General features: G+C 46.3%; 1 protein-coding gene across 2 annotated transcripts in view; it reads left to right on the plus strand.

The window, feature by feature from the left end:
* Nucleotides 1-7,731: 7,731 nt before the first annotated feature.
* LOC115093993 (sodium/hydrogen exchanger 2-like) overlaps nt 7,732-27,640 on the plus strand; it is a 223,841-nt gene continuing 203,932 nt past the window's right edge. The window contains exon 1 of one of the 2 annotated variants that reach the window (XM_029606549.1): nt 7,732-8,865. In XM_029606549.1, coding sequence (XP_029462409.1) covers nt 8,607-8,865 — 259 coding nt within the window. In that variant the 5' untranslated portion in view covers nt 7,732-8,606. The remainder of the gene's footprint in view (nt 8,866-27,640) is intronic. The other variant, XM_029606550.1, reaches the window with a different exon arrangement.

The raw sequence follows: 27,640 nt of genomic DNA on the forward strand, positions 1-27,640 counted from the left end.
CTTCCATATTTAACATATTGTGGTATTCAAATTCTTTGAGTGGGGAAGAGTTTCTGGATCTTGTGAGATACAAGTAGTGCCTCACAACAGGAGCACCCTTCTGTATTTTGTCACTTTAGTGTTGTCAACTAACCCAAATCCAAAAGGGCTGATTCAGTTCAGGTGTTGCCCCACTGCATGCATGGAAGTGTAGTTTTGATTGCCCCTTGGTAATGTGGGACCATAGCGCCATCCCCGTTTCATTTATATTTTCTGGCAAATGTTGTCATTCGCTGATCTGCTCATTCTATTTGGACGTGAGAAGGGAGAGTTAAATCTCAAAAGCTAGTTAAGAAATGAATTACGTTTCACTTTATTTTCAGCATATGAATTATGATCCCCAGATTCCATATTGAAAGTCATATCCAAGGCTTTTTGAAAATTTCTTTCATATTTTGATCTTGGAAATTCTAATATCCCCTGCTATGACAAGTTAAATGTCAGCAAAACTATAAAAAATACTTACTGGCAAGAATTCCACTTTTTAAAGTTATTGTAACCCCACATACAAGCTTCAGGTATGTGTTTGAATGTTAATTTTTTCTCCACTGGTTTTAATTTTTCTTCTACTAGTTTAAGGGCAAGTAGTACCATCAATTTCATGGTAAAGTGGTAGATTCAAGGCATGGATTTGAATCATGGGAAAACTTTATGAAATTATTTGTAAGTGTGAAAAATAAGTTGGTACTCAACCAATTTTTTTCCACAATTTTTCTAAGGACATTTTGAAATTATGACTACCAAGTAGCATTTTGAGGATAATTTTCAATAGCATTTATGCAGGCAAAACAGTATTTTACCCACAAAAATGGGCTTCTTCTAAAATTAATCACCCAATATGTTGGTAAACTTCCATGCATATGTCCTCTGTGTATAAGTTTACCTGGGCAGAGCAGAGGAACTCCCTGGGGTGGAGCTGGGAAGAGGTTTGTACTTATCTGCACACATTTGAAAATCCAAACGTATGTAACTCCCTGAGGCGTACATAACATGATGGGTAGAAAGTCCCTATTGTTGAAGGGTCATCCCTTCCACAATTTGTGGGGGTTTATCAAATTAGGTCATGTCGTTGGTGAAGTCAACCTGATGGGGGCAGTATGCTTTTAGCACAACCCTCCTTTTATTTTTACTGTATGGACAGAGGATGTCTCCTCGCTCCCCCTCCATGATCTGACTCCATCCATAACATCAGATTGCCTCAATAATGGACAGTGACATCTTGTATCCAGATCGAAAAAACAAACTGCAACTTTATTTTTCTGGTATATCCAGCCAGCTAAGAACTATTTACAGGGATGAGATATTGTAACACTTTGCATTACTGAACATGTCAGACAATCCATATTAGCACAGGTCATAATTATGGCTGACCATAAAAGAGTCAACCAGCTGTTCTATTAAATGCCTTTTCTCTCCTTCAGCTATATGGGAGGGCTGATTTTTTTTTCCCTATCAGGCAAAACTATAATTCAATGAGAACCAAATACATAAACACTAGAGATGTGAATCGGAACCGGTTTGGATTCCGGTTCCAATTCACATGTGGGTTTTTTCCCAATCGGGCCCGATCGCGGTTTTGTTTATCGGCTGCGCCCGAGCCGATAAACAAAAAACCCACCCCGACCCTTTAAAAATAACCCCTTAGCTTCCCCCACCCTCCTGACCCCTCAAAAACATTTTACAGGTACCTGGTGGTCCAGTGGGAGTCCCGGGAGCGATCTTCCGCTCTGGGACATAGTAAGGGCAAAGGCTATCGGCGCCATTTTGATTACTGGCAGCTGATGGCCTGAGTGCAGGAGATCGCTCCCGGACCCCTGCTGGACCACCAGGGTTTTTGGCAAGTCTTGGGGGACCCTCCTGACCCCCACAAGACTTGCCAAAAGTCCAGTGAGGGTCCGGGAGCGACCTCCTGCACTCGGACCGTCGGCTGCCAGTATTCAAAATGGAGCCGATAGCCTTACTATGTCACAGGGGCTACCGGTGCCATTGGTCAGCCCCTGTCACATGGTAGGAGCACAAGATGGCACCGGCCATCCAGTGCTCCTACCATGTGACAGGATCCGGCCAATGGCACGGATACCCTGTCACATGGTAAGGGCAAAGGGCCATCGGCGCCATTTTGATTAGTGGCAGCCGAAGGCCCGGAGCGGAAGATCGCTCCCGGCACACCCACTGGACCACCAGGTACCTGTAAAAAGTTTTTTTTTTGGGGGGGGGGAAGCTAAGGGGTTATTTTTGTGTGCCATTTTTCCCGCCCTCCCCCAAAACGATAAGGGAACCCCCACGGTTTTCCTATAGTTTTGGGGGAGCCCCCGATTTCTGACGATTTTGAAAATATCGACAATATTTTCAATCGTCCGAAGCCCGACTCACATCCCTAATAAACACAAAACCCCATGACCTTGCCTTTCTCTGTCACTTTCCCCAGGGTACTGTTCACCTCTCACAGTGTCATGATCTCTTTACCCAACTCTCCACATTACCATCCTTCTGTGCTAGTTTCCCCAGGCACAGCACAAGCAAGAACATACTGGGGTAATATTTGTGTATGACTCACCTGAACCCAATTTCTTCCCCTCTTGGAGCATCTTGCTCTGCACCTTTTGGGTGGATCCTTGGGGTGGGGCCACTGACCTCTGTACTTCACCGCTATGGCAAGCTCCCTTGACAGAGGAGGAAACCTCTTCTAACCATCTGTGCTAGTTTCCCCAGACCTCACACATGCTAGGGCAGCTCCCCAACTGGTAAGCTTGCTCACTCCTGCACTTCTTCTTTTGGCAGTATGATAGCTCCCTGGGAGGAAAGAGGTCACTCCTTGCCACACCTGTAGCTGTTCTGGTCAGACCATAAAGGGAGGATGGAGTCCACTCCACTTTTTCTCAGCCTCAGGCCTCTCACCTTGAGGGAAAGAGCCCCTACAGTGCCCCACTCTCAATGGAAGGTAGATGGGTACTCCAGTTGATTACACAGCTGGAATACCTTAATCCCCACCCTAAACGGGAGAGAGCAGGGGGAGAGAGCAGAAACCCACTAAAACTTTTCCCCTTTTATACTGCCCATCCTTTAGAACCCATCAATAAGAGAACGCCAAATCTTTAAGGGAACATACTTTTCCCAAATCACATTAAACAAATTTACATCCTGACTTATTCCCTTCAAATGCCATCCAGTGGTCATTTCATGGTACTACATGATAACTATTTAACCCATATTGTAACAAGTCAGAACATGAGGAGGGCAAGGTCTCCCCCACCCATACAGGCCAATGCAATAGCAGGCACACTGATTAACCCGTGGCTGGAAACACATCCATAGCCCCTGATGCAATAAGGGGATCCAGTGCATCCAAAATGCTTGTCCAAACCAGCGTGCAGCTAACAGTGCTCATCACATGTGAATGCCATGTTCATGAAGCTATTAACTAGTACCCCCCTCATGTAAAAAAAAAGTAACCGCGCGCCTGACGCATACATTTTAACCCTTAAAAATTGCCAGCCTCAGAACTGGCATTAAAGTCTTGAGGCGCCCAAAAACCTGAACAGAAAACAGAAAGTACTTCTTTTCTGTGGTTCTTCCACCAACTTAATATTGTTGCAATACTAAGTAGGGGGAACCACAGAAAGCAGCAACATGAAAGAAAAAAAAAAAAAAGAAGTCTTGATGGCAGTCAGGTCAGGAAAACAGACAATTTACGAGCGTTCCTTTTCCCAAACCTGTGGCTGTGCCACATCTCCTGGGCACCCAATGCCATGGATGCACTAGGGACGTACAATTGATCTCTAGCGCATCCTTTTTTTTAGTGCGGCAGCTCATTTGCTTATTGCATTGAGCACCCAAGAGGTGAATGTGCGTGTGGTAAAAAAACAGGCATTCAGTTTGGATGCACAGTTTTTGTATGCACTTTATTGCGTTGGCTGGAAACAGTTTTGTACATTTCAACCCAGGAAAAAAAAAAGTCAAACCTAAGGGGTTGACACACAAGTATGCAAATTTCCCAAAATATTTCCATACATTAAATTGCAGGTGTAAATGTGTGAGGGAAGACCTAGAGAGAAAATATTGAAAGTGTACTTATGTGCACAAGTTTGTCTTGAAAACTGGTGTAACTTATGCACATGTCAGCTGGCTAACTTATGCATGATGTCACAAAATTACCCCGTTGAGTCAATGTGAAAAATGCTTAGTATATGGCCCACCACAGCTCTGATTTACCATGTTTTTTTTCACCCATAGACAAAGAACTGAAGAAAAGCCCTAATGAATCAGGCCCTAAATGCTAAAATCTCATCCCATCCTTGTAAGATAAGCAGCAGTATTAACTTAAAGATAGAATTCATGTAATGATGTAAGTATGCTAAAGTACATAGGATGATCTTGCCTTGCAAAATAGAGAGGAAATAAACTCAAGAGGTGGGGCAATATTGTCTAAACAGATTAACATGAAGACAAGCATTTGGAATAAAATAAGCCAGCAGTGTTTATTAATCTACATGTCTGTGAGACAGACTTACAGCCAGGGGCATAATAGGCAGTATACACACCATCTAAATATTATGTGGGCTTAGTGCAGAATGATAGGTGATTTGAATGGAAATAATGGACAGCACTGACACTTACCAGTACTCTCTTGAACATGCAGCCACACAGGACTACCATAGCACAACCATTCGGCAGCCAAGGGTGGGAAAGTGGACCCGCCTCTCTATACTAAAGAAAAGGAAAATTATCAAATAAGTAATAAATTCTCCTTACTCAGCATTCAGACAGGTGGATCCAGAACCAGTGGGATGTACCAAAGCAACTCCTGAACAGGGTGGGAGGCTGCCCATGGTCCACTCAAACCCATAAGTGCTAAGGCTGCATCCTCCTGGGCCTGCACATCCAGGCAATAATGCCTGGGAAAAAAAAAGTGTGTAAAGAGGACCACACAGTTGTCTCCCATAGACATTTGTTGAGCTGTAATCTAACCTCCACCCATAACACTGCCTGAGCCCTAGTGGAATGAAACCTAACTTGACTAGGCAACGGCTGCTCAGCATCCACATATGCGGCGATACGTCTTCTTGAGAGGTTTAGAAACATCCAAATGCCCCAAGATATGCATCTTGACATCCAAGGGCTGTAACAGGAAATATTCCTCCGCATCTTTTTCTGACCAAAGAAGGCAAGGAAATGGATTGATTCAAGTGAAAATCAGAGACCATTTTTGGCAAAAAGGAAGGAAGAGCACACAGCTGTATTGCCCCCACAGCCACTCGTAGAAACAGCTCCCGGCATAACAAGGCCTGCAGTCAAGATATTCGACATCAGAACAAATTGCCATAAGAAACACCATTTTCAAGGTCATTAACCTCAATGAAAGATTACGCATCAGTCGAAAAGTAGGGCCTGCTAAAAAATCCAAAACTAGAGACAAAGATTCCACAAAGACACCGGTAACAGCAAGGGAGGACAAAGATGTTTCACTCCTTTCAAGAAATGGGCCACATCTGGATAAGCCAACAAGGTTCCACCATTCACTTGACCTTGCAAACCGGCAAGAGCTGCCACCTGTACCTTTAATGAATTAAGGGTCAACCCTTTACAAAATACATCCTGCAAAAATTCCAAAATGAGCGGGATCTTAATCGAATGAGGAATGACCCTGTAAGTCTGGTAGAGTCAAAGAGCTTCCTAAAGTTAGCTGGCTATCGTTATCCAGTTAACTAATTAAGAACTACATTTATCCAAATGCAGTAAATATCGTATGCGATAGGAAAAGGGGCAAGTTTTATGGTAACAGCGCACTTTGTGATAAACAGGCTATTTTAACTCTTTGCATAGGTATTACACAATTTATACCTCTAATTGAGGCCCACCTAGTAACCTGAGGTTTCATTAGTAGTGTAGGGATTAGGGGCCCCTTTGACATTCAGAGTGAGACGTACGAACAGAACACTACACTCTTGTGAAGATTTGATGACCTTCGGAGTGAGGAAACTCACATAAAGATGAGATTTGCACAATGTTCTCTCAACCTACCTTGATGGACTCTAAAGGTCCATCTCCAAAAGGTACTACTACTGAAACCTCACCTCAAGTTACTAGGTGGGCCTCATATAGAGGTATAAATAGCTAAGGCCTAGGGCCTTATAGCTAGAGTTAGTCTCTCTCCCCCCCCCCCCCCAAAGCTTAAAATACTGAAAACGATATTTGCGAAAACATTGCAAAGTGTGATAAAGCTATATCGCACAGCTTAAACACAAATGAAAAAGGTGTTATTTCCCGCGTTAAAACTGGCCCTTTTCCAAATTAGCACTGCACAATACATTATGGTGCTTTTCGCATGCGAAAAAGCCATAAAGCAATTTGATAAATGATCCAAGATAGCCAGCTATATTCAAGTGTGGCTGCATTGTTGAATATGCCTCCAAAGTTAGCTGGATACGTTTATCATATGTGATGCAAGAATGTCACTCTTCTACACTCATCTCACAGTCACTCATCCCCTTCTCCCACTCTCACCTCCCTTTCTTCCCACTCACCGTCTTCCCTCCTCCACCCACAGTCACTCAAACCCTCTTCCCTCTATCTGGGTCTATATTCAGATAGTTACTCAAAATCCTTCCCTTACCTATCACTCATCCCTCACTCCCTCCTCTTAATTTCCGTCTCAGGTCACTCACCACCCTTCCCTCTCAGTCACAACACCATGTGATTCACCTCTTCCCCAAGGTGGCTTTCTTTCCTGTTGGCGAGGTGCAAGAAGCCCACTGGCAAGACACCACTGGGCATCAAGTGCAGCTGTGCTAGGGGGCCTCTAATTGCTGGCAGCAGATGGGAACCCCCACCAATGTATCACAAGTCGGTACAGGAAATCACTGGCTGGGAATCCCTACCAGCACATTACAACCCAGCGGCTCCAAGTGGCAACCGATTGCTGGTGGGGGTGGAAACTTTGACAGCACAGCACATCATGGCACCTACTACCACAGCTGGGGAAAAAAAAGAAATAAGTCAAGGCTCTGACTATGTCACTTTTCAGCTCAGCATGTTATGGGTCCACCCTTTAATCCACCCCTGCTTCCATTGTTCCTGCTGGACTCCCAAAATGGATGGGCCATAGCCCACCCATAGCTATGCCATGGCTCTCACACATATACATGTTCACATACAGAAATACACACATGCTCTCACACACATTGAGTCAGACATGCTCTCACAAATAGAGATATGCTCACACACACACAGACATGTTCAGTCCCTCCCAACTCCGAGTCAGACGCAGAAGACCAGGAGGGCAACCTCCTCTGCTTGAGGCCCCGGGGGCTGATGCCGCACTATTTCCTTCGTCGGCGGAGGGGAGGGAGTGCGAAGGGAGCACTGTTCTTTCTTATGGCTGCGACTACATGGCCTCTCCTTCCCGCCCGCGCAGACCCACCACCTTCTCGTCTGGAATGCGCGGGCGGGTAGAAGAGACTATGCTCTCACCTCTCCCAGACCAGTGGCGCTCTAGGGAGCCGCCAAGCAAGATGGCTTCCTCCAGCTGCCGGGCCCTTTTCTTGCCTTGCTGGGTTGGGGGGTCTCTTGCTCGCGGGCGCCCCCTACAGCTTGTGGTCTGGAGACTAGCCCCCTGGCTCCACCCCCTCCCTACGTCACTGGGTCTGGATAGGCGCCCTGTTATTACCCTATCGGTAGGGGAAGGCTGGAAGGCCCAGCTGCTGGCAGGGGGCGCTGTTATGTAGCGGGCAAAGCAGGAAGGCAATCGCGCCTGGAAGCAGCGGGAAGTCTGTGTATTCCTGTCTCCAGAGACTCGAGAACAAGAGAGTCCGGGCAAGGCAGGTGGTGAGGGAGCCAGCAGGAGTACTTCTCGTTGCCACGGAGGTTGTAGGGGAAGAAAGGAGAGATGCGAGAGCAGTAGCTCCCTGGGTGAATCCAAAGCCTCGGGGAGCTGAAAAAAACCAAACAACCAAACAAACCATAAACTGCTGCGAGGCTGGTCAGCGGCTCCTAGTGGAGCAGCTCTCGTCTTCGGCCCCGCTGATCTGGGCTCCTGCAACTGCCCTCGGTCCCGCCAGCGGCCCCATAGCGGCGCAGCTCCTTTCTTCGGCCGCGACGGCATGACAGGCGACGGCGCGCTGCGAGAAGAAGCAGCAGCAGCCAGAGTGGTTCCCGCCGCCGCGGTTCTGCGTGGGGGAGGAGCGCAGGTAGCAGGTCCCAGGCCCACGCTGCCTCTGTACTGCAAACGAAAAGGCAGCCTGAGCGGCAAGAAGGGCTCCTACGGGGCGGTGTTAGGCACAGAGACTCCGCCTGCTTAAGGCCGCTGTGACCAACACCAACCGCGTGATTGGGCTGACAGGCGCACTGGGGCGGGCCTGAATCTCCGATAGGCCAATCCGCTCCGCTCACCAACCCCCCCCCCCCGCCCCTCCCTCCAAGCTTTTCAGTGTTGTTCATTGCTACCGAGCCCGATGGGTACTGTGGTAACCCTCAATGTCTTCACACTCCTGCCTGCAGTGTAGGATAGATACGGTGACTTCAATCACTGCCAGTCCGAGACGGTCTCCGGAGAGACTTATTAGAGCGAAATGAAGCACACCAGGCTTTTAGCAGGCATCCTCATTCTCTGCTTGCTCTCAGTTTTGGTAAAATCACCCCTCTTTGCAGTTGATGACCAGGTACTTCATAAAGTGACAGGGAACACCGGCAGACTTTCCAGGGAGGGCCACGAACATTACGATTTCAATTTCTCCACCAGCCTGAAATTCTTCGCCCTGGATTATGAACACGTTCAGGTACCTTTTGAGATAACACTGTGGATTATGTTAGCATCGCTGGCCAAAATAGGTAAGAGAAAATCTAAGAGATACCTAAAAGCAGTAACACTGTTCAGTCCTGAATGCTGTACTTTGTTAGAAGATTGCCTGTTTCTTTGCATTATTGAAGAGTTGGATGCGCTTTAGGTAATGAGTTACCGTAGCTCATGCCTTACAGCACTGAAGTATTGTGATTTTAACTAAAGTCTGCAAATTCTCTGTAAATTACAATAATCTTAACATCCCATTGTAGGCAGCAGATCACTAAGGTTCTTCAGATATTTCAATAATCTTTACAGGCAATTTTCAAAAGAGGGAAGTAAATTTCATTTTATGATTAGATGTAAATAAATAACAGATTAATTTGTTATACTAATTTGAAGTTTTGATATTAGATATCCATGTTTTTGTTTACAGGGGAAAATGTACTTGCTTATTTTCTATAGTGGGAAACAGTTTCAGAGTCTTTGTGTTTGTTTATGGCATAAATGGTCACCCAAGAGCAGGGCTGGTGCTTCCATTAGGCAAACTTAGGTGGTCGCCTACAGTGCCAAAACATGGGGGGGGGGGGGGGGCAGCAAAATCCTGCCAACAAAAGGCATAAAGGGGTGCTGCCATAGCTCTAGTATTTCTCTGGAGCCACTGCTACTGGTAGGAAGGAGAGCTGCCTCCAATAGGTAAGTTGGAAAGGGGGTGAATGACCAAAGGTTCTCCTAGAGTGCTGAATACTCTTTCACCAGCCCTGCCCAAGAGAAAAGGTGTTTTTGTGGAATATCTATTTTTCATTTCCTTGCTGTGATTCTTGGACAGTTTTGTTTACAAGTTTAGCTGTTTTACTAATGAAAATGTGTGAGCTACATACGTAATAAATTAAAAAAAAAATACACTGATGTTAACCCAAAAATCATGGCTTTAAATCAGCTTTCTATCATATTCCAATTAAAAGTCATAGGTTGGCAATAAAAACATCTTGCACTATTTTGGTTACAAAAGTTCCAAGTAAATATAAAAACATTTTCCTAGTGTGATGGACTCACGCTAGCAGATGGGAGATGGAGTCAGATTTCAAAGCTGATGCCACTCTTCATATACCCTTACAGGAAGCTTAGCTCTTCAGTATTTCTCCGTCTCCAGCAGATGCGGACACTATCCCACACACTAGAATAGTGTAACAATTACAACAAAGAAGAGAGAAAATTTACCTTAAGAAGATAGAGCCCTGCTTCTCCTGTGGTCAAACCTAAGGGTCCCTCCCCCAGTCGAGTTTTCCTGAGGTGATTTCTGAGATCCTTCAGAGGTGAGCCTTGGTCCAGCAGCCGGTTCCCGGCGAGGACTTAGTCCCCAGGGTGGTTGAAAGGCAGCAGGTGCAGATTCGAGCGTAGTGGTGAAGGTATTTCCCTCTCCCCCGCAGCTGGAGACCGCCCGGCACGTGCCGAGACCAGGTAAGGAAGAAATCTTTAAATTTAGGTCTCCGGTCTCTAGAACTCGAATAGCCGTACCGAATGTAGCTTCCAGCGAGGTTTAAAGGGACATCGATCAAGTTGAGCAGCCCTGGTTGGGCTAGGCCCCATCCGGTGCAAGGGTCCACACATGTGGAGACCCTCGGGGGGGGGGGGGGGTCGCCATCTTGTGAGCGTGGTTGTCTGCGCCATATCCCCTCCTTGACCGGCAGTACGTGCGAGGCAGGCTGGTCAGCTGATGCGCCTAACTTGCACGTGTCTATAAAGACACATGCAGAGTTGTGCGCGCACAACTGAGACGTACGCGCAATCTTCGCATTCTGTGTGCACAACTGTGCGCACAAACTGAGCGCACCCGGCGCACACAACTGTTGCGTCTGTCGGGGTCAGACGGCTTCGCCCCTTGACCTCACCTTTTTCTTGACTCCTCCCGCAAGCCTTGGGAAGATGGCTACCGCCGCATCTGCAAGCCACAGTCTCCAGCATCCCCGGAACGTCTATGGTGTTGCCTCCCGCCATGTTTCTCTCAAGGACCTCCTAGGGTGTGCGCGCGCTACCCCCGTCTTTATTCCAGCTATGGCGCGAACCTCAGGGGCGTTCCCCTAGAGTGATGTCACGACATCCGGGTATATAGCCTACTCTTGTTTGCTAGCTCGTTGAGTTAGCAAGGATTGGTCTCGGCTGGTCTAAGCTACTCTGCTGCTTCCTTGCTGCCACTGGAAGCCCTCTCTGCCTTTTGGGGTATTCTCTAACCTGGGTACCAGCTCCTCGGGGGCCCTTTGCTTTCCTTTCAGATGCCTTACTGGGATCAGGTACTCGCTCCTCGAGGGCCTGCTCTCCCTGCTTCGGTGCCTTTTACCATTGACTTCAGCCTGGTGGAATCGCTAACCTTACAGCTACCATCTAGTGAGTAATCTAACTTCTCATTCTGTCTCATCCACAGCATTGCCGTGCTGGGAAACCTTCATCTGGATCTCCCTATACCAACCTGATGAGACGGGTCCCCTCTGCCGAGGGTCCCTGGACTGCTACCTCTGGATCACCTCACTACTGCCATCTCTGGTGGCATGCACAAGTTGTATAATAAAATATCTAATCCTGTGTTTGTGCGTCCTGAGTCCAGCCCAGTACTGTGGCTCCCCCAGGGAGCCACAGTACTGGGCTCCTCCCCGTGGGCATGATCATCTGCCACAGTACCCAAGAATCCACCCAAACACCGCTAAACCATAACAGGTTGCTAACTCCATGGATTCGGCTCAACTCACCGCATTGCAGGCCATTCCAGGTCTGGCCCAGTGAATCTCCGAACAGCAGAATGCGCTGGAGAATTTGACTACTGCATTTAACCAGCTGTGTGCACAGATGAACTTACCTACCACCACAGGTAAAGAAGTTATACCGCCAGAAGTGATGGTCAAGACAATTGTACCTCTATCTGCTCCAACACGCTTCTCAGGAGAAATTTGGAAATGTAGAGGATTTATCAACCAATGTTGCATGCACTTTTCCCTGCAACCTAATCATTTTCCTACAGCCTATGCCAAGACCACCTACATCTTGTCTTATCTGGACGGAAGAGCGTTGGCTTGGGCCTCTTCGCTGTGGGAGCGCGATGATCCTATTCTACATGACCTTGCCAGGTTCCTTGAACTGTTCAGATCAGTTTTTGATGACCCTGCCTGGTATACCACTGCAGGATCTTTGTTGGTGCACTTGAAGCAAGGTAGTAAACCTTTATCAGACTTCGCCATAGAATTCAAGACACTGGCGACTGAATTACATTGGGACCCTAAATGCCTAAGGCCCCTCTTCTTTGAGGGATTGAACTCTTATTTAAAAGATGAGCTGGCTGCTCGTGAGTTGCCTGAGACCTTGACTGAACTGGTGAAGGATTGATCGCCGACTTTGTGACAAGGTTCAAGAGGCTAAGACTCCCAGAAGACCCCTTCCGGGTGAAACTCGAGTTAAACCTACACCCAGGCCTGTTCCCTCGGTTCCAGTTGCTGGCAAAGAAAAACCTATGCAATTAGGCCGCAGTTACCTGACGTCAAAAGAGAGAAGAACACGGAAGAGGTTGGGCCTATGTATGTATTGTGGACAAGCTGGCCATGCTGTACAAACATGCCCTATTTGTCCGGGAAACTGGCAGACCTAACTCCTGTGGGAGGACTCTTCTTAGATCTAACTGCACCCTCTCCTCCACTCTCTATTCCTGTATCCTTGATCTGCAGACCCTTAGAATACCAGACTCTTGCCCTAGTGGACTCAAGGGCAGGAGGCAATTTTATCTTGAAACAATTAGTGGAGTACTTGCAGATCTCCACCACCGCCATGACAACTCCACTACTCCTGTTTTCAATTCACGGAGAGCCCTTACCGGGCGAAGTAACCCAGCTCACTGAACCTGTGAGTTTACGGACCAGTGTTCTCCATTCAGAGACTATCTCCTTCTTTGTCCTAGAGAAAGCCATGCACCCTATAGTACTGGGGTTACCGTAGCTGCAGCAGCATATGCTTCAATTCAATTGGGCCACTCTGGAACTTTCACGCTGGGTCCAGGTTGCCATGGTAAATGAATGATGGAGGTCTCTCGTATACCCTGCATGCCAACTACCCCATTGATGTCTGGGTTGCCGCCTCAGTATGCATCTTTTCAAGATGTGTTTTCCAAAGAAGCTGCAGATATACTTCCTCCACACAGATCCTACGACTGTGCCATCAATTTGAAGTCTAACACTGAACCACCCAAAGGCAGGATTTACCCTCTCTCTGTGGTAGAGATTAAAGCCATGTCTGAATACATACAGGAGAACCTTCAGAAAGGCTTCATAAGACCCTCCAAGTCTCCTGCCGGCGTAGGCTTCTTCTTTGTGGGGAAGAAGGACGGAACATTGTGTCCATACATCGACTACAGAGGTCTAAATGAGATCACTGTGAAGGACCTCTATCCCTTACCACTCATCTCAGAGCTATTTGATAGACTACAGGGAACCAAGATATTCTCCAAGCTGGATCTCAAGGGAGCCTATAACCTAGTTCGCATCCGCTCTGGCGATGAATGGAAGACAGCTTTCAATACCCGGGATGGTCACTTTGAATATCTAGTGATGCCCTTTGGCCTATGCAATGCCCCGGCTGTCTTCCAAAACATGATTAACGACATTCTGCGTGATCTACTCTACAAATGTGTCGTGGTGTACTTAGATGACATCTTAATCTTTTCCCAGGACATAAACACTCACCTGGAGGATGTCAAAAGAGTGCTGCAAAGACTCCGCGAGAATCGTCTATACAGCAAGTTTTCTAAGTGTGAGTTTCACTAGGAATCGGTGCCTTTCCTAGGGTACATTATGTCCAACCAAGGCTTCAAAATGGACCCACAGAAGCTGGAGAGCAAGAAATGGTCACAACACACAGGTCTAAAGGCTCTTAGACGATTTTCTGGGATTTACCAACTACTACAGAACATTCATTAAGAACTACTCCTCACTAACTGTTCCTCTTACAGCTATGGCCAAGAAAGGTGCCAATGTCGCCAATTGGTCTACGGAGGGCTAGTAACAAGCATTCCAGAAACTGAAAGACGCCTTCTCAAGCAAGCCATGTCTCCGACATCCGGATCCGACCAGGCCCTTCATCGTTGAGGTTGATGCCTCAGACGTTAGTGTAGGGGCTGTGCTAAGCCAGGCCGGTGACTCTAAGACCTTACACCCGTGCTCATTTTTCTCCCATTGCTTCTTGCCAGCGGAGAACTACGGCATAGGAGACAATTACTGGCAATAAAGATGGCATTCGAGGAGTGGCGTCCCTGGCTTGAAGGTGCACAACATCCTATCACAGTCTTCACGGACCACAAAAATCTTGAGTATCTCTGCCACGCTCAGCGCCTAAACCATAGGCAGGCGAGATGGTCCCTGTTCTTTAACAGATTTGACTTTTTGTGCTGAAATATCGCCCCGGAGATAAGTATGTCAGAGCAGATGCCCTATCTCGCTTATTTCTCTCTGAGGACGTACCCGAGGAACCTCAACATATCATCAACCCGAAAAGAGTTATCTTGTCAGCTACTCACCTGGTACCTGCAGGTAAGACTGTGGTACCCAAGAACCTAAGAAAAAAGCTGTTAGCATGGGCTCACGACTCCAAACTGGCTGGACACCTTGTCCAATGCAGAATGCTGGCAAAACTACAGAAATACTACTGGTGGCCCACCATGAAGGAAGACATGTTCTCCTACGTTGCTTCTTGTTCCAATTGTGCCAGACAGAAACTGCCGCCTGGTCATCCTTGGCACCTTTGCCAGTGCCAGATGAGCCCTGGACACTCATAGCTACAGACTTTTTTGTAGAATTACCACTTTCAGGAGGAAACAACACTATCTGGGAAACTGTGGATCGTTTCTTGAAGATGGCTCACTTTGTGGCTCTCCCTGGCTTGCTCACAGCCAAGGAGCTTGCAAAGCTTTTCATCCCTCACATCTTTCGCCTACACGGCATGCATAAGCACATCATATCTGATAGAGGAGCCCAATTCACAGCTAAGTTCTGGAAGGCATTGTGCATGAAGTTTGATATCTCTCTCGACTTCGCTTCTCAGTCTAATGGACAAACGGAGAGAATGAATAGGAGACTCAAGCAGTTCATTCGTGCCTATGTGGGTGCTCGTCAAAATGATTGGGTTGAACTGTTGCCCTGGGCTGAATCTGCCATCAATTCTCATCCAGCAACATCTACTGGATCAACACCATTTGAAGTGGTCTACGGACGACGACCATTACCACCCTTACCACTTCCACTTTCAGTGTCATCCCCGGCAGCTCAGTCTTCTGCCAACGATATTCAACAACTGTGGACTAAAACCAAAGAGATGCTACGCAAAGCAGGACTATGAGCAAAGAAAGGCTATGATGCTCATCACGACAAGGCTCCAAAATTTAAGCCTGGTGATTAAAGTCTGGCTATCTACAAAACATTTAAGACTCAAGCTACCATCAACTCGCTTTGCTCCACGCTTCAGACCCTGTCCTATTCTCCGATGACTAGGTACTCTTACATACAGTCTGAAACTTCCAGCAGCATTGAATATTCATAATGCGTTCCATGTCTTACTATTGAAGCCACTAGTTCCTAGTGAGTTCTCAGCCAAGACACCTGAACCTACACCTATTGATGCAGAAGAAGACATCGAATACAAGGTAGACGCTATCCTTGACGTGAGAAAGAGAGGCAGAGTATGGGAATACCTCCTGTCATGGGAAGGTTATGGACCTGAAGAAAACTCTTGGGAACCTTTGGCTAATATCATGGATAAAGAGATGTTTCAGCAGTTCCACAGAATGCATCCTTAGAAACCAAGACCAGGTAGGAGGTCTGGAGGGAGCCCTTTGAAGGGGGGTTACTGTTGCGTCCGTCGGGGTCAGATGGCTTTGTCCCTTGTGCCTCACCTTTTTCTCGACTCCTCCAGCAAGCCTTGGGAAAATGGCTACCGCCGTGTCTGCAAGCCGCACCCTCCGGCATCCCCGGAACAGCTATGGCGTTGCTTCCTGCCATGTTTCTCTCAAGGACCTCCTAGGGTGCGCGCAAGTGCGCTACCCACGTCTTTATTCCAGGTATGGCGTGAACTTCAGGGGCGTTCCCCCTAGAGTGATGTCACGACATCCGGGTATATAGCCTGCTCTTGTTTGCTAGCTCATTGACAGGCCGATACAGTACAGTGCGCTCTGATGGAGTACAGTACGCTTCGCCTCGCTGTCCTGTGTTCCAGTTGAGTGACTCAGGTACCCGCTCATCGGGAGCCTTGCTGCACTCAGGGCTATCCACTCCTTGGAGAGCCTTCTCTGCGAACCTCTCTACCTTCAGCCAGTGACTTCTCTCATTGACTATTGGACGACCCTTCAGCATTCCTGCCGGGTCTCTGCTGCTGCTAATACTTCGGAGTGAGTACAAGATCTGAACTCTCATCTCTGCTTTCTCTTACCTGCACGGATCCTCGGGTTACCCCGCTCTGCAGACCACTACCGGATCCTCTGTGCCTGCTACTATCTCCTGCCTCCAGCCTACCCCGCGCTGCGGACCACTACCGGAGTCATCTACAGACAGCTACAGAGAGAGAGTATTTCCTGGGTTACCCTGCTCTGCAGACCACTACCGGAGAATCCATTCCAGGATTTCCTACTCTGGACTTTGCCTATCACCCGCACCTTGGGTGTCTATTGCTGTATAATAAATACTATCTGATTTCTGTATCTATCACTGCTGAGACTCCGCCTGTTGTGGAGAGTCCCCACAGGACTCCTCCCTGTGGGTGGAGTCGGCTCTCTCCTCGACCCAAGGGTTCACAAACAAGTTCAAACATAACAGGGTGTATGACATTTTGAGCAAAAATAGAAGTGGGTGGGGGGGTAAAATTTTAAGAAATCAAAGGTCATCATAAATTAAATGTCACAGAATTGCAAACCACTGCGATTATGTAAACTGATTGTGCAAGCCTTTAAAATCTTCACCGGCACGAATACATGCCAGCGGTTGTTCTATACATGGAGACCCTCAAAACATCTGAGTAAGCTACCTGGAATTTAGAAGAGTGTGAAATCAGTGTTTAAAATGAAAATCATTCTATTTTCATAGGATCATTAAAATAAAAACTTTCTTATATAATTTTTTATCATTTAAAATATATTTATTTTAACATTTTTATATACCGATAGCCGTTTACACATCGTACCGGTTTACAAGGAACAAAGTGGAATGGCCACAAAAGGGCGTATCCTTTACATAAACATAGAACGGTGGTAAACAAAAAAAAAGTGATAAACGGTTATGAACACAGAAAAACAATATTAAGATAAAACATCATAAAGATAAAACATAAAAGCAAACTTAGGTTCAGCATTTAAACAAGGAGGATAATAAATTATATAAAGCTGCTATAAATAGGAAAAGCATAATTACATTGCGAATAATTAGCCAGGGGTTCAAGGGGGGAGAGAATTAAATTAGACAAGTGAATAAAGAGTAAGATATAGGGTCTAGGAAAGGGAAGAAGAACTGAAGGGTGAAGAACTGAAACAATTTGGGAAATGGCACTTGGGAAGCTGGGGTGAGCAGAGGTAAGTCTATTCAGAATAGCCAAGGCATGGAGGAATTTAGGTAAAGGCCTGCTGAAACAGCCATGTTTTTAATTTTTTTTAAACTTGGGTGTAAAGGATTCAGTGCGGAGTTCGTGCGGCATAGAATTCCATAAGGTAGGGCCAGCCAGAGTTAACGCTCTTTTAGTAGTAGTGGTGAGTTTCAGGGAAGGTAGGTGCAACGTTCCTTGAAGGATAGTTCGAATGGGTCTTGTTGAGACGTAAGGAAGGAAGAGGGGATTGAGCCAGTGCATGTTTTCATTTATAATTGATTTATGAATGAGGGAGAGAACTTTGTATTGTATTCTTGAATTGATTGGTAGCCAATGTAACTCTTTCAGGATGGGTGTGATGTGGTCCCTCTTTTTGGAGTTAGTAAGGATGCGGGCGGAGGCATTCTGCAGGAGTTGTAGAGGTTTGATAATCGAGGAGGGGAGGCCAAGTAACAGGGCATTACAGTAGTCTAATTTGGAGAAAATAATAGCCTGGAGTGCCATACGGAAATTAGAGCCATGTAGTAGGGGTCTAAGTTTTTTAATAGTATGCAGTTTAAAATAGCAGTCCTTGAGAATTGAGTTTATGAATGATTTTAGGGAAAGGTGATTATTGATGATGGTTACAAGTGTGGGATGAGAAGGTAGTAGGGAGAGTAGCAGGAGGGATGTTAGGGGGGAGGAATGGAACGAGGAGATGATGATTAGCTCAGTTTTTTGGGGGTTTAGAGCGAGGTGCATGTCTGTGAGGAGTTGATTGATGGAAGACAAACATGAGTCCCAGGTTTGGAGAGCTTTCTGAAGTGAGTCTGTTTTTAATTTAGGAATTTCAGACAATACTTTGTGAGAGCAGAGAATATGCAGTGCGTGTCCTGAGCCCATGTAACGTTGGATTTAAAAGGCCATTCTTCAATGGAGAAATTGCTTACCTGATAATTTTGTTTTCCTTAGTGTAGACAGATGGACTCGGGACCAATGGGTATTGTGCTCTTCTGCTAGCAGATGGGAGACGAAGTCAGATTTCAAAGCTGATGTCACTCTACATATACCCGTGCAGGAAGCTTAGCTCTTCAGTATTCTCCTTGAAAAGCCATTGTGCATATATGTTTGCTTAAATAACTTGATTAAACTGGATTGAACTTGAACTGATTCAACTAATAACTTTTCTTTCTTTTTTAAACTGGAGGCTGCCAATGCACTCAAAACAATCAATGCCGACACCAGATAACTAAGGGTGTCTTGAACTAGGGGAAGGCCATGGCTTACTCGTATTAGCTTAGTCTCGAGGTCTGTTATCCGAGGTTCTCATTTTCTGGGGTAGCCATGGGCGGGATGCTGAGTCCATCTGTCTACACTAAGAAAAATGAAATTATCAGGTAAGTAATTTCTCCATTTCCTAGCATGTAGCCAGAAGGACTCAGGACCAATGGGATGTACAAAAGCTACTCCTAAACAGGGTGGGAGGCTGCCCGTGGCCCACTTAGTACTGCCTTTGCGAAGGCTGTGTCCTCTCTGGCCTGAACATCCAGGCGGTAGAACCTGTAAAAGGTGTGTATGGAGGACCACGTCGCCACCCGACAGATCTTGGTGGGCAATAGTAGCTTGGTTTTCGCCCAGGAGACTGCCTGGGCCCTTATAGAATGAGCCTTAACCTGTAGAGGTAAGGCTTTCCTGCCTCTATGTAGGCTGCGTTGATTACTTTTTTGATCCAGCGGGCTATGGTCACCCACGATGCCGCTCCTCCTTGTTTCTTCCCGCTATGAAGAACGAACAGGTGATCGTTTTGCGCACAGATTCAGATCTTTCCAAATATCCGACCAGGAGTCTGCCAACATTCAGATGGCAAAGAAGGCGTGAGTCTTCTGAGTCTTTATGTTCATCTGGAGATGGTAGCGAGATGGTTTGGTTCATGTGAAACTGGGAAACCACTTTTGGTAGGAAGGAGGAGACAGTGCACAGTTGTATGGTTCCAAGCATGAACCTAAGGAACGGTTCCCGGCAGGATAGGGCCTGAAGTTCGGATATGCGACGAGCTGAACATATTGCCACCAAGAATGCCATCTTTAAGATTAGGAGACGCAGTGTCAGACCACGTGTTGGTCTGAAGGAGGCCCCTGCTAGGAAGTCTAATACTAGATTGAGATTCCATAGAGGCACCAGCCACTTTAGGGGTGGTCGGAGTTGTTTAACCCCTTTTAGGAAACGGGACTCATCTGGATGAGTTGATAGTCTGATACCATCCGTTTCGGCTCTGAAGCAGGCTAAAGCGGCAACCTGGACTTTGAAGGAGTTGAGTGACAACCCCTTCTTCATCCTGTCCTGCAAGAATTCCAGGATCATGGGGATTTTGGCTGTCCGCAGGGGGATCCCGCGGTCTTCACACCAGGCTTTGAATACTCTCCAGATCCGTATGTAAGTTAGGGAGGAGGAATACGAACCAGAAGACCAGGGTTCGAGTCCCGCTGTCGCTCCTTGTGACCTTGGGCAATCACTTTAACCTCCATTACCTCAGATACAAAACTGAGATTGTAAACCCTCTGGGGATAGGGAAATACCTACAGTACCTGAATGTAAACCAATGTGATATCTTGGATTGAATGTCAGTATATAAATAATAATAAATAAATAAATGTAAGTCAGGGATGTGGAGAACTTGCGTGCGAGGCGAAGCGTCTCAGTAGAGGAATTGAGCAAGATAGGAATCCTTGCTAACTCGATTAGGTAGGAAGTCCGGTGAGCTCTTATACATGTAGGTAGTGATGTTATGCGGAGGGGACGCCATGAAGTGTTCAAGAAGGGGGCAGGCGAGCGCGCGCATGCCTTAGGTCACTCCGGAGACAAGATGGTGACCGGGATCACCCACGCTGTCCAGGGAACATCAGGAAGGTCGGCATGTGGAGGCAGAGGTAGCCATTTTAGCGAGGCTCGGAGCTACAGGGGAAAAGAAGGTGAGCAGCAGAGGTCGCAGCCACTTGTGACCGGGCGCAACCCACCCTAGAAGAGCCGCCGGTACATTTCCATGCTCCTGAATGTTTCTCTCTTTCTGCTCATCCTGATTTGTCTTGTGAGATGCTTTAATTTCTATCTGCACTCTGATAGGTGCATTGGTGATTCCCCAGATCAGCACAACTCCCCCACTTCTGTGGTATTGGAGATCCAAGAGAGTATCCATCTGGCAGTTGGAAGGGGCACAGTGATATTGGCCTCTGCAGGAGCAGCAGATGGCAACATCTGGAGGACAAGCAGAATGAAGATCTGAATGCCCCTAATTCAACAGCAAAAAGTCATGAGTTGAGCTGCTTGTGAGAAACTGATGGAAAAAATGCCCTTGATTAAACCAGCGGTTATAACATTAGACCTCATCTGGTTAACCCTTATTTCATTGGAGAAAACCAGACCTGGATTTGTCAGAATGAATACTAGGCCTGTACCTAGGGTGGTAAATATCTGGGGGAATCAGGCTGACTGAAAATTTGCTGCCTTCTCGCTGTGCTAGATCTCATTTAGCAGAGAACAGGCTTTTGCTTCCTGATCCAGCCGCTCCCTTCCTAGGCATTGTGCAAGGAACAGGAGGGGTGGGGGTGAGCCTGGAGCAGCCCCTACCTTCCTGTCATTCAAGGATAGAATAGGAGGTAGAAAGATTGGAATAGATAAAAGGGAGATCATTTTGGGGAGGTTAGGAGAGAATGAGTGGGGGATCATTGGAGGGTGAGGAGAGGGACTTCGGGATGAAAAGGGAATGGCTGGGGGAGCATGTGTCTGTGTATGAGAGAGGGGAAGAGAGAAGAGGGGCAGTGTTTGTATATGTATGAGAGAAGGGATTGGTGCTCGGTTGTGAGGAGGTGTATGCCAGATTGGGTAGGAGGTTAGAAAGAGGTTGCAAGGGAAAGCAGGATTGAAGCAAGGCAGGGACACCTGACTCTCCCCTCTCAGGAATTTGATTCCTCCTTCCCTTGATTTCAGATTCTGTCCCTCAGATCCTGGCACATCCCTTTCTTCCTAACTCTCCCAGGATCCTGGACTTCTCCCTCATACAACCCTAGAACCCAGATCCTTCCTTCTCTGATCCCCCTCGTACTCATTCCTCAGTCCTAGAATCTCCTTCCTTTTCACTCATCTTCACTCATCCCAGATTCCTCATTCTCCTCACTCTCTCTCCCCTCTCCACTCCCCTCTCCATCCCAGTCCCCATCCCCACCTCTTCCCTGTACTGATGCTTGAGTTCTCTTTTCCTCACCTAGTAAAAAGAAATTAAATTACACAGACATAAGCAAGATTGGAAAATACTATTATGTTCTTTATGTAAAATAAAAGATGAAAATGTTTGTCAACATGCTTATTTCCAACTGCAGAATCTGTTCCATCTTGAGGGGGAGGAGCGTGCGACAGCACCAGAAGGGCCGGGGGGTGATAAAAACCCAATAGGCCGATGCAGTAAGAGGCATGGTAAACCAGGTGCTCAACTTGACCTTAGACAGCTTGGACTTGACTAGAGTGTTGTGTTCCGCGGCCGTGGCCTTCCACGGCCGCGGTCCCCTACCAGGCCCGCGACGGCAACCCACCGCGGGAGCTCTGGGGGAGGCCTCTGATCCTGGCCCGTCGCTTCGGCACTGGTCCCTGTGATGCTCGCCAGAGGGGGAGCCGTCCCTGCTCCTCTCTTGAGGCGTCCAGCCGCGTTTCTCTCCGCGGATAGAATCCAAGATGGCCGCCACCTTCTTTAGGCACGAGTCCGCGCCTCCTCCTTGGATTTAAAGGGACCTGATCCCTTTAACTACACTCACCTGTTCCCTATGAGCCAGAGCAGAGGAAGTATAAAAGGAGGCTTCCTCTGCTCATTCCTCGACTTGGAAAATTTTGGGTTAGTCAGGTCTGCTTGCTTCGGTGAGTTCTTCTACTTCGGATCCATGTTCCTGTCTTGTCTTGGGGTTCCTGGTTCCTGACTTCAGATCGGCTAGCGGTGATTCCTGGTGTGTGACTTCGGACTGGCAAGCGGTGATTCTCTGGTATGTGACCTTGGACTGGTAAGCGACGACCCTCTGGCACTTGACCTTGGACTTCTTCTTGACCATCGTCTCCAAGGGCCCACCTAAGTCCCAGCGGCCTGGGTCCCTACGGCTCCTCCTGGGGGGATCGCAGGCTTCCAGTGGCGAAGACACAGTTCCTTTCCTCGACGTCATGACTCTTCGTCTGCCTCCAAAGTCGCCTCTGTCTCCAGTGCCTAGGGTCAGCTGGTCACGTGTTCTGTTCCTGCCTCGCCACCCGATGTGAGAACCTACGGATCTTCCTCCTAAGGTATACCATCCTCCCATCTGCCCAAGGGTTCACAAGCCTGAGCATAACATAGAGGAATCCTTGGGAGAGGAATATAGAAGAGTTACACTCCTTATACCCTTTGTATTTCCACAAGAGTGGGTCAGTGTCCTTTGCTTGTAATTCTGTAATGCACAAGCCACATTTCTAGGTAAAAAAAACAACCCCAAAACAAAACTGGACATTTCCAGATCTTAGTAGTGCTGCTCAGGAAAGAAAGAAATTTAGTGCTTTGCACCCAGAGGTTATTTCTTTTGGTGCAAATTTCTTACTGCCTTTTCCATGTAAGGGTTTTCTAATGTTTAATAATGTTCATTACTAGTTTTGTGTAAGACGTTTTGTAGTCCCTTATTTCGTTTCCTTTTTTCATTACCTGTTCAGCGTCTGAAGCATTCGCTTGTCTGGATCTCCTCTTATTTTGTGGACTTTGAGATATTACCATTATGCTTCTGTATAATCTTCTTCTTTGATATTATTTCTGTATTTTCATTTACAATTTATGCTTGTTATAATTTGTGTTCAATGTAATAAACAACTCCCCCCCCCCCCCCAAAAAAAAATAAATTCAAAACAACTGCTGGTAAATAGTTATAAATGGATCTTACAAAACTGAGTGAGTGGACAATAAAGTAACTGATGAATTTCATCACTGACAAATGCAAACTAATGCACATGGGAAGAAACAATCCAAATTGCTCAAACACAATAATAGTCTTCAGTTTGGCTGTTACCACCCAGGAAAGAGATCATGAAGTCCTATAGATTATTTTCTAAAAGCACTGGCCTAATGTGCATTGGCATTCAAAAAGACGATTAAAATGTTGGGAGGATTTACTTACAAACAACGTAGAAAACATCACTGTGCCATTAGGTGTATCCATCCTGTGCCCAGGTCTTGAATACCCTGTGCATTTCTGCTACCCTCCTTAAAAAAAAAGGAAGTGATACCTCTAGAAAAGGTATAGAGAAGGGCAAAAAAGATACTCGGGGATATGGAACAGTTCCCATATGATAAGAGATTTAAATAGGTAGAATTCTTCAGCTTAGAAACACGATTGCATTGAGAAGTGATAGGGGCACATACAACCACAGAAAAGGGAAGAAAAAATAAGACACTCTCTCCTAATTCAAAACTGGATGGCACATGATGGAATTATCAGGCAAAGGGTTTAAAACAAGTAAAAATAATAGCTTCTTCTCACAGCACATAGTCAAACTGCAATTTACTGCCATAGGATTGTTTAGACAAATGTATGATAGATCAATCACAAGATATTTAACAAAACAGTCAGGGATATCACCTAAGTTCAGTGCACTCCTAAGCCATGATTATTGGTGTAAGGAACCTAAAGGATACCTTACCAGAAGGTCTAAACCAATTGATATGGATTCTTAGTTCAATTTTTCCCTGAGTTGCTCTGTTGTGGAACGGCCCTGTCTGTGCCGTCCCACTTTTGATTATTTTTCATGGGAAAAGTACTCAAGTTCTCGCTTAGAGAGACCTGGGTAAAGATAGTTGGAACAGAGCACCTTAGCTTTATGAATTGGTTCAGATTTTTGGAGATCTTTTTGTTACAGAAGAAAGACGTTTTTCTGCCCTTCCTTTCCCCTTTTAAGATGTTTTCTGTCTTTGTATTATGGATTGAGAACCCTAGGGTCTAGGGACTCAGGTTTTTGTTATCCAGAGGAAGAGGTCTTTCACCGAGAAAGCCCCGAGGAACAGCCCTGTCACAAAAGAGGAATGGATTCACATCCATTATGAGAAAGGAGGAGTCATGAAGGTATCATGCAAGAGTATTTTCACTACTGACCCAAGTGTGATATACTTGGAAGGAGACTGCCAACTTGGTACTGCCAGGAGAACAGTGAAGATTACTAGAGAGGCATGAGATTTGGGACTTTCTCATACTTCTACATATTTGGGTCTAAATTTCTAACCATTCCACAGTGGGAAGAATCTACAAGTACTTTTGGAAATGGGGGAGAAGGTTAACACTTTCTTCAGTTTGATCAATTAGAAATGTGAAGGAGATAAATTGTTAAGAATTTGGCTTTCAGAAATTCTAAAAACTTTGGTTAGAGGTTTAAGGTCACAAATGTATTAATTTTCAACCTGTATGTCAATTGGATTTAACATCAGTAATACTTATCTTCTTTCCTTATCCCTAACTAAGCTTAACATAAGGACAACAAATGTTTACCGTGATTACTATGTAATTCAAATTGTATACTTGGTTTTTTCTTCTCTTGACAATGTTATTTAAAGTTGCATAAATGTTCATTGTTTCATGTAATGCCATCAGGCAAGTTTCTTTTTGTTCTATGTAAACCGGTTTGATTTGCATCTAATGTAGGAAGATCAGTATATAAAAACTAAAAACAAATAAATAAATAAATCAGGAGCTGAAAAGAACAATCATTTCTTCATTTTGCAGCTTATCAGTAAAATTAAGTTGGAAACTGCACAGCTTCAGGCACGATTATTGCTGCTAGAGATTATCAGTGCTGTTTACAGAGGGACCTGAAGGGCCATAACAACAGAAAAAGGCCTTATAGTTAAGTTTTGCCCCACAGGGAGCCCTGGACACTTGAATTACCGGTAATACCTTGGGATAACGGCAGGGGCGGATTGGCCTATCGGGGGATCGGGCATCCCCCGGTGGGCCGGTCGCTCCCATCACATGATTTTTTTTTTTTTTTTTAAACTTCCCGGCCAAAGACAAGAGGGTTTGCTGGCACTGTGGCCCGAAGAGAAACCTGCGGGCAGGGCCTGTGGAAGCACTAGGCCTGGGGCGCCAGGAACAGTGGTATCCCAAGGGGAGCCAATGCCCCTGGGCACAGGGAGGCTCATGCGGCGCTGTGACAGGCAGATCAGCAGGGCCGGGGTGAGGCTCACGTCACCACGGCCTGAAGAAAAAGATTGCGTTTAAACGCGCTAATGCTCCTCCTCCTTCCTGCCTGTGCGGCCCCGGAAGTAAACGTTGCCGGAACCGCGTGGGCAGGAAGGAGGAGGAGCATCAGTGCGTGCAGAAGAGGAACAGCACTTACGGGCCACAGCGAGTCCCAAGTCGCAGCGACCCAAGAAGAGGAAGAGGCCCGGTAGCAGGGCCGCCGCGTCCCGAGAAGATCAGGGCCGCTGCAGAGCCCATCCTGCGGCGACCCGCGAAGAGGAGGCCCAGAGGTGAGAGAGAGGCTGAGGGTCTGTAGAGGGTGTGTGTGTGTATGAGATGAGTTGAGAGATTGTGTGTGAGAGTGAGGACCTAAATGTTTGCAGAGACAGCATGTGAGAGAGACAGCATGTGACAGTGAGAGCCTATGCTTGAGTGAGAGTCAGACAGCATGTGCCAGTGAGAGACTGTGTGTATGAATGATTGTATGAGAGAGAGCATGTGACAGTGAGAGCCTTTGTGTGTGAGAGAGAGAGAAATGCAGTGAGAATGAGAACCTGAGTGTGTGTTTGAGGGAAGAAGATGGAGAGAAAAGAAACAGAAAAAAAGACAATCTAAAAGGAATTGGCAAAAAAAAATAACAAAGGGAAGGTGGAAAAAAAAAGCCTGTGACCAACCGATTAGAAAACTAAGATCAGACAGCAAAGGTAAAAAAAATTAATTACTTTTTAGTGATTGGCACATGTAATCTTTGGGAATGTGCAAGAATAGCACTTTCTCTACGGATCTCACAATGTACGAGATCAGCATGGAGAAAGTGGAAGTCCACGGGGCCTGCACAGATGAGGCAGCAGGATGGGCTTCAGTGTCAGTAGCAGCAATCAGCACCTCCCCAATAGCCACGCGGCAGCAGTGGCAGCAGAGGAATGAGAGAGGCTCCGTGGTTGCTGACAAAAGAAAGAGAGGGGGTCTGCCTTTAGTGTGTGCATGTGTGTGAATGGGACTCTGTCTGGGGGTGTATGTGTGTGAATGCATGGGTGCCTGCCTGGGGGTCTGTGTGTGTGAGAATGAATGTGTTCCTGCCTGGGGGATGGGGAGGGAGTGGTGTGAAAATGAATGGGAGCCTGCCTGGGGGTCAGTGTGTGTGTGTGAGAATGACTGGGAGCTTGCCTGGTGTGTGTGTGTTTGTGTGTATGTGAGGGAGCCAGTGAGTGTGAGAGCATGAGTGTGTATGAGAAAATCCAAGGGAGTAAGAGTTTGTGTGTGGAGGGGGAGAGAGTGTCTTAGAGCCTGAGAGTGTGTTAGTGTCAGTGAGAGCGAGAGGTTATGGTGGATATAAGAGCATGAATGTGTATGTATGTGACAGTGTATGTGTGAGAGAGAATGGACATGTGAGTATGTGTGTGAGAGAGAGAGGATAACCTCCTAATCCTCAACAATATCAGGGTGACTGGAAATCAAGAGCTCCCACAGAAGGGGACAGCAGGGGCTTATTAAAATCCTTATTAGTTTTAATTATTGAATATTATTTTATGTCTGCTCTTTTTGAAATATTTTATTGGTGTTATATACAAATTTTTGAAAATTTCCCTGAGTTAAATTACTGGAGGTTCTACTCATCAGCAGTTTTGAAATATATATTTTTAGTATGATTTTCCTATTGTGATGTTTTATAGTTCTTGATTTTATTGTTTGATGTTTTATGAGGAATGATGGTATTTTCTGTTTTTCCATTGCTGCATTACATACAGTCTAACTTGTTGTGATTTCCAGTTTGTCTGTGCATTTCTGTGTATATTTTATGGTCCCTTTATTCTGTATTTGGTGACTCACCAAATTGTATGTGTAATTGGGTACCCATGGGCCAGTATGGAGAAAAATCCCCTGGACCACTATTTTCCCACAATCCGCCCCTGGATAATGGTGCAAGTAGGGTCAGAACTGAGAGGTGAACTTTGGATCCATTATCTGAGTTTTCTCACCCAAGGGTTACATTAGAAACTGGAAAGATATGATAGCAGATTGACAA

The sequence above is a fragment of the Rhinatrema bivittatum genome, chromosome 6 (assembly GCF_901001135.1).
Source record: "Rhinatrema bivittatum chromosome 6, aRhiBiv1.1, whole genome shotgun sequence".
NCBI classification, from domain to species: domain Eukaryota; kingdom Metazoa; phylum Chordata; class Amphibia; order Gymnophiona; family Rhinatrematidae; genus Rhinatrema; species Rhinatrema bivittatum.